This window comes from Netta rufina, assembly GCF_964035555.1.
Source record: "Netta rufina genome assembly, chromosome: 8".
In the NCBI taxonomy this organism is placed as follows: domain Eukaryota; kingdom Metazoa; phylum Chordata; class Aves; order Anseriformes; family Anatidae; genus Netta; species Netta rufina.
Genome location: NC_140131.1, coordinates 19,208,775 through 19,226,191, shown reverse-complemented (window position 1 = coordinate 19,226,191; position 17,417 = coordinate 19,208,775). Strand labels below are relative to the sequence as shown.

General features: G+C 46.3%; 2 protein-coding genes across 2 annotated transcripts; one reads left to right on the top strand and one right to left on the bottom strand.

Moving 5' to 3' along the window:
- Positions 1-2,642: 2,642 nt before the first annotated feature.
- Positions 2,643-6,800, bottom strand: ARPC5 (actin related protein 2/3 complex subunit 5). The gene is made up of 4 exons (XM_084291281.1): positions 6,655-6,800; positions 6,341-6,413; positions 4,447-4,623; positions 2,643-3,928 (listed from the first exon to the last, which is right to left on the bottom strand). Exons 1-4 carry the CDS (start codon positions 6,795-6,797, stop codon positions 3,866-3,868), a joined length of 456 nt encoding a protein of 151 aa, XP_084147407.1. The 5' UTR covers positions 6,798-6,800; the 3' UTR covers positions 2,643-3,865.
- Positions 6,801-14,655: 7,855 nt separating this feature from the next.
- LOC311212060 (T-cell surface glycoprotein CD1b-3-like) lies at positions 14,656-16,611 on the top strand (the record flags this gene model as incomplete). The annotated part of the gene is made up of 6 exons (XM_084291166.1): positions 14,656-14,716; positions 15,087-15,344; positions 15,481-15,762; positions 15,872-16,156; positions 16,264-16,360; positions 16,551-16,611. The coding sequence occupies 6 exons, from the start codon at positions 14,656-14,658 to the stop codon at positions 16,609-16,611; spliced, it is 1,044 nt and encodes a 347-aa protein (XP_084147292.1).
- Between the last annotated feature and the right edge of the window lie 806 nt (positions 16,612-17,417).

Sequence of the window (17,417 nt, the reverse complement as noted above, 5' to 3'; positions counted from 1 at the left end):
CATCTCATTTTGAAGAGCTATTTCAATGCTCAGGGGCAGCAAACCTGCCCTCTCTTCTACCCTCCAGGGTTTAGATAGTGGGAAGAGGATGCACTCTGTAGTTGAAGATTTTGCATTGAATTACAGCACTCACCACTCCAGAGATCTGACTCTTTTCCTGTCCCTAACAAACAGCTTTTTTCACAATCCATTTTCCCTACTCTTGGCTCCATTTCCCCATCCAATGTTGTCCTCCTGCTGTTGAGCTCCATGGGGCAGAGGCTGACCCCAGTTAGAGCAGACTTCCACAGTTTTGTTAAACCACTGTTGGCTCCTGCAAGGCTCTGACTCTCTCTCCCATCTCCTGTGGCTGGGAGATGCCATCTAGCAGGAAATGGTTCACCTGCTGCAGGAATAATTGTCTTCTGGTTTAGTTATCTGCCTCAGTGCACTGGTGGGTCAGGCTGATCCCAGAAACAGTGCAAGGGGGCTGGAGGAGGATACAAGATCACCCATGTGGCAAGTGCCATTTTCCCTCCTGTTTCACAGAAAAATGGAATCTGAAAGATGCAGGCACAGCAAATGCACGTAGCAACTCCTCCTCTTCTTGATTTTTATTTTTTTTTAGTGTAACATACAAAGTCCGATGTCAAAACTGTGGTAAACACAACCTTTCTAGTAACAGAATGTGTCTCTTGTTCCCCTTTCTTTTACCAATTCTATGTAGAAGAAGAAACTAATTTCTTGTCCAAGAGGAAGTGAATAATGGGGATGGTAACATATCAAAGCCCGGACTCAGCAAGGCTGCACCTCTCAGCAGCACAAGGGCAGCAGTTTCCCTCCTAACGTGCTCAGCTGTTGCAAAAGCGGGAAGGTGCTGTTACCACACACTTCTGCCAAAGCTAAAAGCAGTAGTGAGATGCTCACAAAGAAGGCTTGGCAGCACAAAGCTTTCCTAGAGGAGCTCTCCAAATACCATTCCCCTTGGAGTGGGACCCATTTGTATGTAGAGTATTTTTCAGTGAAGGTTTCCTTCTTGAAATAGGGATTTTTTCTTCTGTGTCTTTCAGTTTTCCTCTTTTCCTGTGGGTCCCCAGTGCCGCTGTGCAATGTACAACTTGCTGTTTCCTTCTCCTGACCCATGTGTCTCCATATCCAGGTGTATATGGGCATAAATGGGTTTCTTCAAGCTGAGAAGTCCTCACTGCTGGCCTGGAAGATGCTTTTCTCCCTGCCAGGAACCTGCCCATACGTCATGCTGCAGTTCTTCTCCAAACAGCTGTGGCCAAGGCAGCCCAGAGTCATCTGGGTAGGGCTCAGCTTCCAACATCATTGGTTCCAACAATTGGAAACCAACAAAGCTGATGGAGTGTCTCCAGTACTGGGGAGTCCAAGCTTGCACTTCAGGCTCCACTTTGTAAGCAGGCAGTGGCAGCGCGTGCCCGAGAATCTGGGCTCTCACCTGGAGGCAGCCACACCAGACAGGAGCAACGGGAGTGCTCCTTGGTAAGCTGCCTTCTCCTGTTTCAGTTAATAGCAGTTAACAGAAGCAGCTTTCATGCAAACCTTGTACTTCTACCTCCACAGCAGTGCTTGTCAAGTCATCCTCTTTTAGCACGCCCCTGAAAATATAGGTGGAATAAGCATGCATATTATTAAAAATGCTTCTAAATCCTTCATCGGATACTTTGATGGGGAATCCAGGAAATGTTAAGATCATTCTTCTCGTTGCCTTTGTTTATCTAATAACCCCTAGAGGTAGCTGGCCTGCTTTGACATTGGTTGTTTTTGAAAATAGTTTCTTCTCTCCACCCCAAATTTGGACTAGTTTGCAGAGAAACCAGTCTCCAGAGCTGAATGACAGAGGTACCCACGCTGGCTCTTCTACAAAGGAAGCGGAGGAGGTGGGACAGGAGGAAAACATCTGAAACTGCCTTCTTACCAACTCCTACGCAAATGTGGTGCATCAGGACACTTTGGTTTGGGTATTCCGAAGGTACTAGCTCTGGTTTTCCAAAGCAATCACTTGAGTAACAAATATGAGCTGCCCTTCAGATGTCAGAGTGCTCACCAATAGTTTTCTCTGTATGCTTCAAGAGTTCAAGGTGAATACGTGTACCATTAGCAATGACACACACACAGTCATCCTGCCCACTGGACAAGCCCAGGACTTTATATTTGCTTAAATTATTAAAACTAACAATTAAACATTTAATCTCTTGGAGCTGGGGTCAGCAGAAAGACAAACAAAAGCCCAGCCATGGTATCAGGAGTTTCACCCACACAACAACCCTGCTAAGCCATCAGTTTTTCCTCTCTTGAGGAAGCACCTACCATTCATGGTTGTGATGGTCTCACTCCCTTGGTAAGATTTTAGCGTAGGCAGCGACATCTCTGGTAGTCCTGGTTTGGAACATTTTGGGGTGTTTAATATATTCAAATAACTTAAGATTTGTATAGTGGGATGAAGCTGCGCACATGTATTGATGTTATTTAAAGGGACAAGTAACTGCTATAAAGCAAGCTTAGCCAGAAAAATAAGGGAGGGCTTACTTTTTAACTTCTTTTTTTTTGTCAGTCCTTGAGTAGCCAGCCACCTGCTGAATTAAAAATTAAGTTAGTTGAACAGTTAACTCCAAGGTATTTCAGACTCCAGGTAAATATTCAGTGACAATTTATTTGTCTGGTCTTTATTGTTATTAAAAAAAAAAACAAAAAAAACAACCAAACAACAAAAAAGCAGATATCAAAAAACAGCAAAGGTTTCACAAATTCCCCAATAGTTTTACACAACTGAATTTCTGTAAAATGGTGAACATAAAACGTGTTTACATCAGTCCTGGCCCTGACCTTCAGTGGTGATCTGTGGTCTGGGATACCCTGGGCTTTCTTAATTCTTTCTAAAATACTCCTCTTTATTTTAGAACTTAATTTGCCCACTAGCTAACGCACTGTGGTACAACAGGAATGTTAACTGTCTGGTACCCTTAAAATTGTATCTAGAAAACAAAATATGGGAGCTTTGCAAGGTTGGTGTGGACACCAGTGTTTGCTTCTCAGATTACCAGAGGCAGCCACCACGTTGTGCTTGAGAGAATCAAATCACATTCAAGTTGCTGAAAGGTGATTTGCTGTGTGAAAGCTCCTTGTCTTCTCCTGTTTAGGATCTTTACTCCCCAAAATAGAGAGTTCACTGGATTGGGCTCCAGTGTAAATGGACCATCAACCCTTTAAATTCTACCATCCAAACTGCAGGACAGGCACCTTTATCCTGTGTGACTTCCCCACTGGGGGCCTGGCATCTGATGACAAGACTTCAGAACTGGCCATGAGATGTGAGGTTAAAGAAAATACTCAGCTTTTTGGAATGATGATCGGTCAGAAGCGAGCATTGTATTCTGTCCTGTTCACTGCTGTAGGTTCAGAGGCTGACCAAAGAAAACGTGGTCCCGTTACCTACAGGAATAGCTGCTCCACTTCTCAAATATTTATCTTATGTCAAGCCGCTGCTTGGCTAGTAAAAAAGAATTAAGACATTGCCCTACGTCCCTCAGCTTTTGTTTGGAAAGTCAGGTCCAAATCTGCCACAATTATACACAAATGCAAATCATCCTAAACACGAAGTTTTATATGTAGCTCCATACATGCCACTGAAATGCTTGAGTACCAAATATTCCTGTTAGAAATAAAATTGCACCTTCATAATTTTCCAGAGTTTAACAAGAAGAGATCATGATATGCATTACTTGTCAGGTATGAAAGAAGCAGTGAGAAGACAAGCTGAGAGACAGACACTGCCCACAGGGCAGCAATGGCATTGAGTTGGTTGGGTTTTGCACCAGCATCTCCCCCGCCACAGATGGCAGACAGCTGCTCCCTGCTGGAGTTAAACCGTTTTCCTGGCAGTCAAAACGCGGACAATGGACCCCACTCCTCCTGCAGCCAGGGCCTGAGAAGAGAAAAGAGGCAGTTCTGGGTCAAGGCGGCTACAGACTGAAACAACTGCTGCCAGGAAAGACCTCCTGACTGTATTTCAAAGGAGCATCTCCCAGCACTTTACATCAAAAGCAAAAGACTAGCACCCAGTGTAGCAGGGAAACATAACCACACTTGTTTTAAAAGCTTATTAAATAACTGTCTTTATCTCCCTCCATAACTAAATTGCAAATTTTGCTTCCCTCTAGGAAGGAAATTCTACTTCCATCTGCCTGAATCACTAGGTTGAACTATTTTGTTTGCATCAGTCTAACAAAAATCAAATTTTAAAGGTAGAATATTTACCCAAGGAATCAGAACTATGAAAACGAATGACACAGTTCTGAGTGTGCAGGACAGCACCTGTGCAAAATGGGGCATTTCAGTTTCACCAGGCAGAAAGAAGGTTCTTGCCAGGCTCAGGGAGCATGCCCAGGACCAAGAATTTACTAGCAAGAAGGACCTGGGTGGGAGCATGCCCTAGACACGCACCTTCTCATGCCACTGCAGCAGCACAGCACTGCTGTTGTCAGAAGGGCTCTCAAAGCCTTTGTAGATGTACTTCATCAGCAGATCGACGCCATTCTTATCCAGCGACTGCACTGCCTTCTCAATATCATTGGCTTTGAAAGAGATGAGAACCTTCAGGACAATGCTTTCTGCACGATCCTGTCAACAAGTAGGAAAAGCAGAGATATATTTATTTGCACATAAAGTACATCCAAGCACCAGTCACCTCCAGAACAAGTGGAACTAGAATTCTTCTCTTTAGCAATTTTAAAATACGTTTGAATAGAGCAGCTTGTACAAAAGATTGTGATACTGTCGTGTAACAGATATAGCCTCCCAGTGCTGAAGAGCGCAACAGAGTACGAGTTTGTTCTGCTTCATGTTCTTCTGCCCCTCTGCTCATTTTGCAATTTTCTACCTATTAAGTGAAGCTAGGACTAAATATTAAATTTTTGTATTGAAATTCAAGGTCTGGCAAGTTCCAAAAAAAAAAAAAAAAAAAGGATTAAGTACTTGACTGGCCTCCCCTGTTACCAGAGCCTTTTCCACACCTTTGTACTGTTTAATGAGATGCAATTATCATATTCCATGGAACTGGTATTGGCCAACCTGGAAGTGGTGACTGCTGGAAGCCACACAAAAAAAACTTTCAAAACAGCCAACTTCTGTCCCAGGCATGCAGGATGCAACCCGGCAGCATTAACAATATCCTGCATCAGTAACCATTTGCAAATCGGTCTGAGTATCGTTTCAGGCCCAGGAATTTGTGTAGCATGATTACAGCTGCATCTATCTAATCAGCATAAATCATGTCTTCCTGCCCACCCATCACTGAGGGAGTATGAAAGAAAAATGGTCTCAATTTTGTTAGACTTTTAAGTAATTCAATTATATGAATGCTTCCAGCAGCTTCCTCCTGCAGAAATTACAGATGTAAGTTTTCTTGTTTATGTCCTACAGCTACTTAGAAAGACTTCTCACAGCAAGAACTATGAGCAAAACTTAAATTCCACAAGCACAACTAAAAATGAAGCCAAACATGAAAATTGAGTTGCTCTGACCTCTCCAATTCCATTGCCTTCACATGTATTCTTAAATACATGAACGCATATCTAAAGAAAACAAGTCCTCCATGTGAAAACAAACACGGTCACTCTCTTAGACAGCAGGATCTGTAAGAAACACCAGCTGTTTCTCTGTAAAAGCCCTCAGGTAAGGGATAGAGCTCAGTGAAAAACCTCCTGTGCCAGAAAAGCCCAGCACCATGGCTGTAGGGCTCCCCTCACACTGGGAGGACAGTCCTTCACAGGCACTCCACATCTGGGCAGTTCCTCATCTTATTTGTCTGTTGCTCTCGCCGCTGCAATCCTGAGCCACTTGAGGTTTATTCTGGGGAGATTCAGAAGTACATACAGGCAGCATGCTCCTATATTCTGTCTCAGGGGGCGTGCTTGCAATTTCTGAGGTTTTAATGGCTTAATTTTGATTGGGTGCAATAACCACCAGTTCTTCCTTTTTTGTAGGTGCGCGGTCTGGCTGTGCTAGCAGCGTCATTAGTCAGAGGCTGTGGTTCCTTGGTGGCTCAGTACCGGCTATGGCTACGTGCTGCCAGGTGAACTTGCTGTACTGAGCTTGACTGAAGGACCCAATAAACCTGACCTAGCATCGAGTTACAGGAACACAGACAGATGACATCTGAGCTTTTTGATTAAAACAGCGGAGGCCAAAGGTGTTTGGACACCAGGCAATACCCTAACGCTGCCTTCCCCGACCTCTCCTGCCTTCCCCGACCCTCCCCCCCGAGGCAGCTGTGGGCTGGCGCTGCAGAAGCAGGGAGGCACCGGTAAGGCGTAACCTCGCGAGCCGCCCGCCTCACCTTCACCGCCTGGTTCTTCGTGTTGATCGGGGGGTTCTTCAGAGCCGCCTGCAGCGCGGCCAGCATGTTCCCTGTGCCGGGCGGATAAGGACGGGCAAACAGCGGGACAACAGCGGGACCACAGCGGCCCTTCCGAACGGCCCTTTCCCTCCCTCGGCCTGGGCCTGGGCCTGGGCCTGGGCCTGGGCCTGGGCCCGGGCCGGGCCCGTCCCGGTCCCTCCCGCCCCCCCGGCCCTTGCCCCCCGTCTCGGGCCCTGCCCTTCCCTCCCGTCCCGTCCCGTCCCGTCCCGTCGCGCCCCGCTGCGGAAGGATATTGCCTGAGGCACGAGTCCACCTCCCCCTCGTCGGGCCCCGCCTGCCCGTCTCCCCCTTCCTCCTCGTCCACGAACTTGTTCTCGTCGTACTCGTCCACGTCCACCCTCCGGAAGCGGGCCGACGACACCGTGTGCTTCGCCATGGCCGCCCCGCTGCCCGCCGCCACAGCCCTGCCCGGCCCCGCCCGCCTCACGGCGCAGGCGCCCCCCGGCCGCGCCCCGCGCGTGCGCGCTGAGGGCGGAGGCGGGGCGGGGCGAGGCCGGCTTCCGGCCCCCGGGCGCTTCCGGCGCGGTCGTGGGGGGTGTTGCGGAGGTCCGGTGGGTGGCGGCCCTGCCTGGGCAGGGTGGTTGGAAGCAGGTGGTCCCTGAGGTCCCTTCCAGCCCAGACCACTCTGTGGTTCTGTGAGCGATACATTCTTCTTTGTTATGTTACACCCAGTTCTTGGAATTCCACCGCTACTGTCCAGCAAGAGTGAAGTGTTGGAAAATTCTGCCGTCCCCCCCCCACAGCTACACTAAAGCTTGACATACCTTGGAGCCTCCATCCAGATCACTTCCATTTTGATCTCCAGCTTTATTTAAAGTTTCACTTTATTATTCTGTTAAAAAGATAACACGTGCATAAGGGAAGTGTTTTCTTCTCCCTTCACTAGAATCTCTGAGCTAAAAGAAAACCGCTTTGAAAAGAAACACGTTATAATACATTCTTATTCAGGAGCTCAGCAAACTGTAAAAAGCCCATACACCTCCAGACTGGTGAGAGAAGCCTCTAGCACACATTTGTTTCCTCAGCATGCACTACAGCCAGCACTTCATTGATCCAGTCTGCGTTACCTTTCTGTGTGCAACATTCCTGGTGCAAACGAATCCATTCACTGCCATGGAGTCATGATTCTTTCCACCAGGAATCTAACAGAGCAAAAGAAGTCAAACACTTAGAACTGTTACACATTCCCATAACTTCTAAATGCTGTAAACCTAACAGAATAGCTATTGTGACTACTGTTCAAGCTTCCTCTACACCCTCAATTATCAGATGAAAGATCAGATGCTGTCATGCTGGACACACAACTCTTTTCCTTAAAGTCTGGCAAATTAGAGACAACAACGTGAAAGCAAGTATTAAGTTCCAGGATCTCCAAGCTCCTGCCAACAAATACAGATTTGCAAATTCAAGTACACACTGGAAGACAACAAAGGAACAGAAGTTCTGCAGGCCATCGGGAGCATATGCCTTTGCACATACTGTTTTCACTAAAAATGAACAAGAGTTGGAATGACAAAAACTAATAAACAAACCTCTACTTACTATTTGAACACAAAAAGTTGACTGCTCTGCCTAGAATCACAATCAGTCACATGAGGAACAAACATGAATCAGATTCCTAATGACATATTTCAGGGTGTGTTTGTGTTACTGACATATAAAATCCCTATGAGAGTTTTCACATCTGAACACCTACTTTTCAAAGCTAGGCTTCAGGACAGGAAACATCAGTTACTGGTGCTTCAAGAGATGCTACAGAACTGTCATAAGTAACGTAAGGCTCTGCTCAGACCTTAACTTGCTTACAAACGAAAGAAGCCTCCCAAGACAAACTTCTGCCAAGCAAAAATAAGCCTGAGCCTGTGAACCTCAGTGACACTGCTTCCTTAGAGGTCTCAGAAGAGCTGCATGCTACAGCTCCAGCCTTACAGCTGCTTACAGTTCAGCAGTGTCATCTCTGGGACATCTAGTAGACCTGAAAGTACCGTCCCATAACAATCAAGTTTTCCTCCAAAAAAAAAGTAGTTGTAATTAGCATGGGAAGAGTTAAATCCTCTATAGCAGGGAGTTACAGGGCAATAGATTGATACACAGAGTCCTGAAAGTTACTTATCCAGCGTATCTCTCCAATCCAAGCATAAAACACACAGAAGCTAAAAAAGAAAACGAGTCATTACAGAAGTGTTGCTCTTCCCTACCTTCTCCATCCTACAGCCTGAAAGAAGAGGTCAGCTCCAGAGCATTATATAAAGCACTTAAATCCTTTCCCAGGATACAAAGTTATTTCTTTACAACTTTTCCTAAAAATCCACATTATCCAAAGGCCACTGAACATGCTGAGGGTAGTGGGGATGACCTTTCTCTTCAAATAGCAGGTGCTGCCAGCACATGCATTCTTTGTCTTTCCTTACAACCCCGTCTGAAGCTTATTCTTTTGATGTGGCTGGTGGATATCTATGTCATCATCTCTGTTCTTCACATCAGGACGTACAGTTTGAGCTACCTGACAGACCACAGATACAAGGATATCCCTCCATGACAGGGACAGAAAATCATTGTATAGAAGTTGCTGAAACAGTGCCATCAGGTGGTTGTGATTAGCAGAGCTGTAAAAAAACAACCACTGCAACAACAAATTGTGGTGAGAAAGATACAGAGCAGTGTTTAATTGAAGTCACCTCTCCAAAGTTAATTTCAGAGAGTCACCTCTCTGGTTCTCTGTTTCAACATATAAAACAACAGGCAAGAAAGCAATCAAAATATACTGTAAAAACCTTTTCTTAATGCAAATTACTTCTTTGTGTTGCCCACAGATCAAGTCCCACTGAAAGCTGGTGGAACAGGAAGGCTTCAGGAATTGTTACTTAAGATACGCACATTTCTTTTTCTATAATTTTCTTACAGCAGCCTTTCCATGGCTTGTGTCTCCCCATTCTCTTCTCTCAGCAGACCCAAATTGCAGTGGTGCCAGCCTAGGGTTGTAAAAAAGAGTTCTTTGGACTTCTCCTCCATTGTCCTGTTGAACAATGACTTTGCAAGACAAACCTTGTTAATACAGAGTTTGCAGTTGAATACCTGCATCTTTCTGAAAGGCTACTTAGAAAATGAAAGAATTTACTAAGACAAGTCTGAGCCTCTTAAAAGACTGAGTTTGAGCTAGAAGTAATGGTAACAGGACACTGCAAACAATACCAAGTATAACAGTTCAGAGTACACAAAGGAAAAAGCAAATTACTGAAATTCTTGTACTGGCACTACACAGCAGATATTACTTCCAGAAGAACAAACTAAGACATGAGACAAAACAAAAGTTATATCCCAGTTTTGCCTGGGATATTCAAATATATTTTATCTATATCCATAATCATAATACCTTTTAGATTTGAAACATTAGTCAAAGGCACTAATATGCTCCACAGAAAGCTGCTGCTTTGAAGACCTACCCATGTAAGTGGTAGTAGAAAGATCAAGTTATTCCATACAGGCTGTAGCACAAGTAGCCAAAATATCTTGGTAAAGGCCTTATTTAGCATGTGTCCCAAATGTTGTTTTAAAAAAATGCTATGTTTTAAAAGGTTTTAAAAAAACCTTTACATAACTTGTGTTCCTGAACCCAAGCACCACCCCCTTGCTAGTTGGGTGCAGAGTGAGATGCAAGCAGACTGGCTCAACTAGCCTGTCACAGTATTTAATACTACAGAATTCTATTTTCTCTCTGAAGTTTAAGAATTTTTTGTAAAGAAAGTGGCACAAGTTTTCCAAAAATCTCAGCACAACATCTCACACCCTTTCACCTATCAGACACACAGGTATCTCTTCATTATTTTAAATGGGATGCCAATGAAGGCTGTATCCACTGGATAGGATACTTTTTTTTTTTTTTTTTCAATTCTAAATGTCAGCATAAACTGTAGTCATTTCTGTGTCATCCCCCCACATGGTCAAGCATCACTCGGTGGTGGGAAGTAGAGAGTAATTTCTTTCCTCTCTCTCTGTGCTTCCACATGACTTTTTTTTTTTCCCTTTTCCTTTTCCCTTTAGTTAATTTATTTAATTATTAATAATTTTCCATTAATTATTTTTCCTTTAATTAAATTACCCTTATTTCAATGAGTGAGTTGTTTTTTTCCTTTTCTTTTTCCCCTCCTCTTCTGAGGAGGGCGAGTAATAGTGTGGTTGTGATGGAGTTCAACTGCCTAGCAAGGTAAAACCACTATGAAAGGATGAAAGCTAAACAACAAGAAGGAAAAAAATCAGACTGACCTATGATAACCTTTTGCTCATCAAGGGTCATTAACGTATTAAAAATCGTACCCACCAAAATGCTAGTGTATACGAATATGGGATTTATTATGTCCCTGTCCCCTCCCCACTGGTCATCTGTAATGCACAAACTCAGTAGAGATAAGTTGGGTGAGCCAAGACAGCCAATCAAAAGTCGCCAGAGAGGTAGTTTCACAAATTTGCTTTGTATAAATAATGGTGATACAAGTCAGAGGTGTGCTCGCTTTGTGAAAGATTGCCAAGTACCTGCAGCATTACGTAATGAAATATTTAATTAAAAGACCTTTGTGTGGATTCTGATTCCGTGTGTATATTGGTGAGGCACACCGGGCATGAACCTATGGATAAGAAATTTGTGTAAAGGTTGTAAAAGGAGGTTGAGGGCTACCAGTATTTCATGGGAGCCCTAGCTAGGGTGTACTTTTGACCTGGAGTGTTCTCCATGTTTAAGCTTAGGCAGAAGTTAGAATCATAGAATCATAGAACCATTAAGGTTGGAAAAGACCTTAAAGATCATCAGGTCCAACCTTGAGAAAGGACCAAGTTTTCCTCTTCTTTTTCTTGCAGGGAGAAGAGGAAAGAAACCAATCTCCACCTGTCAAGCGTGTCTGTGTTATCAGGACACATGCTGATGGTTAGCCTTTGTTTAGCATTTGTTTGTTGGTTTGCTAGTAGTTTTAGGATGCACGTGTCATTTCTATATTGGACAATCCTCTTTTTCCTGCCCACTATCAGTTAAGGGGAGAAGAGAGGTAGTAGACACAATAATTCTCCAATCTTTGCAGAAGAACTAATCAAGGGATTTGTGAGAGTTTACATCCATGCTGACCAGGGAATATGTATAGTCCTTCCCCAGTCTGATAACCAAGGAGTGAGATTTTTTATTCCTTTGCTGAACACATCTCTTGATGTAACACAAGGTCAGATTTTGGAGATTTTGGATATAGAAGTCACATCACAGAATTCATTTTCTAAGCAAAACAATGTGAAAATAGGAAGGAGGAAGCAGTTGTGACCTCTGTTATAGTTGATACTGAGCCAAAAGGACATGTGGTTTTCTCCCTGATAGAGCAATGGAGTCAAATCTGAAATGTTTTACGAGCAGATAGGTCAAACCTTTACTATGTTTAGTTAGACAGAAGGAAGTTTAGAAACTTCGTATCCCTGATGCTGCCGTATTCCTGATGCTATCTTAATCACTAATTAGTCAGCTTTATTTTTAAGAACATACAGACTTCTATCTCAAAGTGAGGGGTAGATGATCCAGGCCTGGAGGATGTGTCAGAACATTGGGCGAGGAACTCATGGTATGCATATTTCCTTGGATGTGTACATGTAAATGACTTAGATTAGAAAGCACGCCTAAGTTGAAACAACAAGATAGGAAAGAACAAGTTGGCCTGAGCATGCACAAGAACTGGGTTCAACCACAGTGAGGAAGACGGCCTCCAGAAGACCCCAAAAGACCACCAGTAGAAACAAATGAGCATGTGTCACAGACATTTACAAATTTTAAGGAGTTTTGGAAAATGGTATGAATATATTAATTGTTTCTTGGAAATCTAATGAAAGTGTATCTTCTGCTTGCATATAACCCCCATAGCTTGAACAATTTGGCATGCACACTATGTACAGCGATCCCCTGTGTGTCTGGCACAATGATTAAAGAATGCCTGCTTTCTAAGACTCCAAATTTAGTCTTAGTTTGACTGGCTTTTATGGTATCACAAGTCCTAAGTCAATACAAAGAAGCAATGAAAACATGACGGCAAGTAAAGCGAGGGTTGATAAGGAGAGCACACAGAACTTCTGGTTCAATACACTAGTAAGATACATTTGAGGAAAATTCAGAGGGAATTGAAAAAATCATGAGCATCTGCAAAGCCAGATACCTGAAACTGGCCTATCAGACACCCTGCAACGACTGAACTCAAAGTAACGTCCACAAGCAATGGACCTGGTGCTGCTGTATCAGCTACTCAGCCAGAAGTGACTGACAGACATCTGAGGGGAGTTTAAGGCCCAAGAGCCACCTGATAGGACCACATGGATGAATGTCCATCTGTGACCCTTCCTTTGCTGGCTTCCCTAAGGCTACCCTTTCCTATCCCAGGAGCCAAACTTTCTCCTCTGATCATAGTGCCAGTGGCCCTGCCAGGAGAGATGGAAATATTCTGTGAGTGTGGCTGGACATCCCCTGGGTGATGCTGAGATGAGCCACAGGGGAAGTGGGATCATGAGTGCAGTTTCTGGGCCAGCCAGGCAATCACAGCCTCCCCACTTCTCCATGGGGCAGCTCCAGGGAAGGGAAGGGGTTTGTTGCCCTCATCTCCCTGCAGAGGAGGCACGCTGGTCTGCATTGTGTTTGAAGGTTATCAGGGTGTCCTGCCTCAGACTTCCCCTCAGCTGAGATTTCAGTTCTGCCTTCTGCACCAATGTGGGCACCCCCAGGGAAGGGGAAAAGAAACCATGGGTGAAGGGATGTGCCAGGGGACAGCCAGAGAGGAGCAGTGGCTAGGGGACATGTTGATGAGGCCGGGCGTGCTTTCCCTGTTCTATGTGTACCCAGTGGGTGATTTTAGTACTGGTGCCTGATCTGAGTGGGGACCCTCTTCCAGTTTGCCCCAGTGCTGCCCTACCCATCCTACTACCATCCTCCCTAGGGCCAGGCCACCCTGCTGAGCCACAGCTGGATGCTGATTACAATGGCATCCAGGAGGGTAAACTGCATTTTAGGACACATTAAGCATAGCATAGCCAGCCAGGCAAAAGAGGTGATTTTCCCACTCTTTTTAGAGTTGGCGTGGCCTCACAGTGAGTATTGTGTGCTGTTCTGGTCTCCACAATATCAAAGGAATATTAAGATCCTAGAAAGCATCCAGAGGAGGGCAAGAAAGATGGTAAAAGGGATGAAAGGTAGGTCTTATGGGGAGAGGCTGGGGACACTTTGTCTAGTCTGGAGAAGAAAAGGCTAAAGAGGTGATCTATAATTTTGTGAAGAGGGGAATCTGAGAGGTAGGTGTTCCACACAGGAATGGCACAAAGCCCTGCTAGAAGAGGGTTCAGACTAGATCTAAGCAAAAATTCCACGTGACAACGGGGAGATGGAATGAGGGCTGTGGCTCCTGCAACTCCCATTTCTATGGCCTGGAGGCACTTGGAGAGGGGAGACAGTGGGTGACACCGAAGATGGTGGGAAGAGAAGGGGAGCACCAGGTTGCAGCCCAACCCCAAGCTGACAGAGCTCAGGTGGCAGGGGGAATGGTGTCAGGACAGCAAGTGGGGACCATTGTCCCCTCCACACCCCTCATGGGGTACCTCTGCACCGGGTCTCAGTCTCCAGGATCCATGGACAGTGACAAACAGGCATGGGGCCAGTGCCCATCTTGAGAGAATGGAGAGCCAAGGCACGATGCTAGGCTGTTGAAATGGAGTTTGTGTCCCCCATGGGAAAGATGGTCATGTCATGGCAAAACTTCGTTTCCAGGGGTGGCAGCGCAGGTGGGATAGAGATTTCTGTGCCATGCAGGGTCAATAGCTCCAGAGGCAAATGGCAGCTAGAGACATTCCCATCACTGACAGTGAACATGGCCCACAGCCAGGCTGGACCCCAACCCTCACCAGCAGTGGTATAGAGGAGCTAGCCACCTGCACCTTCTAGGTGTTGGGGTGTCACCATGTCCATAGGGAACCCTACTTACAGCAAGTGGAACAGCCTTACATCCACATTCCCCCCAGGGCCAGGGTGTCAGAACCTAGCCCCGCCTTGGAAGGAACCTTGGGGCCCTCCCCAAAACCTCAGTGCTTGTCCTATTGGGTGCTAGGCACACACTGGCACAGCGGGAGCTTCCCGGGTAGAGCTGCCTTGGCGAGAAGTGTGCGACCCTGGCTCCTTCACTCCTTTCTTCCTCCTGCAGTAACTGCAAGCTTAGGGTCTCACCACTTTCACCATGCAGCACCCTCTCTTCTTCCTCCTCCTCCTCCTGCCTGGCACATGGGCAGATCCAGAAGGTAAGTGGGAGTCCTTCCTCACCCATTTTATCCTTCTGTGGACCTCACAGGCAAGCTTCTCCTTTTTCCCTGCCCACCTGCCCATTCCATGTGTTTGCCACTGCAGCCCTGCTTGTCCTCTGGGTACACACCTCCTCCCTGACTGGAATGCATCCACCTCTAAGGGTTGTGGAGGGTGGGAGATGGGGCTGCCAAGGCCACAGTGTGCTGGGGGGGCGGGGAGGCAGGGGAGCTCCTATGGAGTTCCTATAGGAAGTTCCTATAGGGGAGTTCCTATGACCTTGAGAATCCATCCCTCTATCCCTTTGCTTTCCCCAGGCCTCTCCCTGTGTCCCCCTCTCCCCTTGCTGACTCATAGGGTCTCCCATAGGGTCCTTCACCGTCCGGCTGCTCCAGATTTCCACTTTCCAAAACACCTCCTTTGTGGACACAGAGGGATTTGGCCTGCTGGAAGACATAGAGCTTGGGGCTCTGGACAAGCGCACCTGGAGTATCCACTTCTATCAGCCCTGGGTGCGCCCAGCCCTGCCCCGCAGTGACTGGGACACCATTGAGAACATGATAAAAATCTACCTGCAGAAGTTCAGCCACCTGATCAATGATGGTGCTAGTGCGAGGGATGTGCCCTGTGAGTATCTGGTGTTCTCAGCATCTCCACTCCGAACTGGAGTCCAGGAGGTGGGGAAGGACCCAGTGCTGTGCCTGAGACACTGACCACAACCCCATCCCCTCACACCGTATCTCTCTCCTCTCTTCCTTTCCAGACCCTTTTGTGGTCCAGTGCATGGCAGGCTGTGAGCTATACCCCAACAGGACCTCCCGTGCCTTTGCCTATGTGGGCTACAATGGCCAGGACTTCCTCAGCTATGATGTGGACCATGGCAAGTGGATCCTCTATGAAGACACCGATCTGTCACGGTATGTCCAGGCCACTCTCCAGAACTACACCGCCTTCAGTGAGCTGGTACAAGTCCTCTTCAACGATACCTGTGTCGATGACATGGAGTTGTTACTCCGGTATGGGAAGGCAGCTCTGGCAAGACAAGGTGAGACCGCCCCAACTCAGACACAGCCCACCTCAAAGCCCCCCATCACAGGGACCAAGTGATATCCCTGCTGGGGTTCTCCCTAACCCTTGCTTTTACCCTTACCCAGAGCCACCCGTGGCCACCGTCTTCGCTCGTGCACCTAGTCCAGCCCAGCTCCTGTTGGTTTGCCATGTCACTGGCTTCTACCCGCGGCCCATCAGTGTGGCCTGGCTGCGGGATGGCCAGGAGGTGCTGCCAGGCCCAGCGCTCACCACTAGTGCCATCTTGCCCAACTCTGACCTCACCTACCAGCTCCGCATCGTGCTGGCCATGAGCCCTGGCGATGGGCATAGCTACACCTGCCGTATACGCCACCGCAGCTTGGGTACTCGCAGCCTCCTTATCCCCTGGGGTATGTTCTAGGGATGGGGATGATGCACCATCCTACACCACCAGACAGGCACTGGTAATGGATGGAAGATATAAAGCACATGGTCACCTGCTCTGTGTGTTTCTCAGGAAACTCGAAGGCTGTGCTGATCTCGGGGCTTGTGGCTGCTCTTTCAGCAGGTGTGACTGTGGCTGCCATCGTGGTGCTTTGGGTCTGGAGACGTAGGTGAGGCTCTTTCTGCCCTGCTGTGTGGCACTGGGAGAGGAGGGGAAGAAATGGCCCGGGGGGTCACTGCATTCAGCAACATAGCTCCTGCTCCAGCCTCATTGGCTGCTGGCTATGTGTCCAGGAGGCCTCTGAAATGTAGCACCAAAGAACTTGGTCTCTCAAGAGGTTTGTCCCCCTCTCATTTCAGAAAATACCAGAAGATGGAGCAATCAGAGCCCACGAGCTCCATCGTGAGTAATGAAGCTTAGCCCAGGAGACAGCAAACAATTGCCTTTTGATTCCACCACCCTCATGAAGATAAAATCTCTACCTTGTTCTGCTGCAGCAAACCTCTGGGCACTGCCAGAAGTGAGATTGACTTGACTTGGAGCTCCAGTGGGAAAACCTGGTCAGGTCCTGACCTATTTCAGTTTACTAAATAGACAGGCATACAGGTCTAAGACCTTATATATAAGGTCTTATATATAAAGATATATATATATAAAGATCCCTTACCTCATGGATCTGCCTGTGCACCTGCTGAAGCTTTTTAAGGTACACCAATCCCCAGTGGCAATTTCTACTAGTTCTAGTATAACAATATGTTTAGGCAGTAAGTTGTGTCCTTCTGTTGTCACTTTCTATTACCTTTTTTTTTTTTTTTCTCCCCAAAACTGCCTTTATTAACAATATTCCAGAAATATTTATGCTGAACCTGAATTATGGCATGCAGACTAACACCACTTGGCCACAAACCATGTTTGAAAGCATTGAGTAACACTGAAACTGATGTAATTTGTGGGAGTAGCGGATGTGTATAAAATGAAATTAAACATTGATATTTTCATCAAGAACACTTCTTTCCTCTGGGTTTTGGTGGGCTCATGGAAGTTTTGGCCAGCTACAAATGGAAACAGGAGTGTGGCACCACTGAATTATCAGTGCTAATTGCAGGAAATACCAGAGCAATAATAATAAGAATTAGAAATTATTTGTGCATATACTAAGAAGTTCTTAAGTATTTCTGGAAAAAGTAAGTATTCTTAAGTATCTTAAATCTTAAGTATTTCATGGA

Excerpts from the sequence above, each read along its gene's own strand:
- ARPC5 (XM_084291281.1), bottom strand. The coding sequence starts at position 6,797 with ATGGCGAAGCACACGGTGTCGTCGGCCCGCTTCCGGAGGGTGGACGTG. Across the intron at positions 6,414-6,654 it reads GTGGACTCGTGCCTCAGGCA|AGGGAACATGCTGGCCGCGC; the intron begins ATATCCTTCCGC and ends TCCGCCCGGCAC. Across the intron at positions 3,929-4,446 it reads TGCTGCAGTGGCATGAGAAG|GCCCTGGCTGCAGGAGGAGT; the intron begins GTGCGTGTCTAG and ends TTCTCTTCTCAG.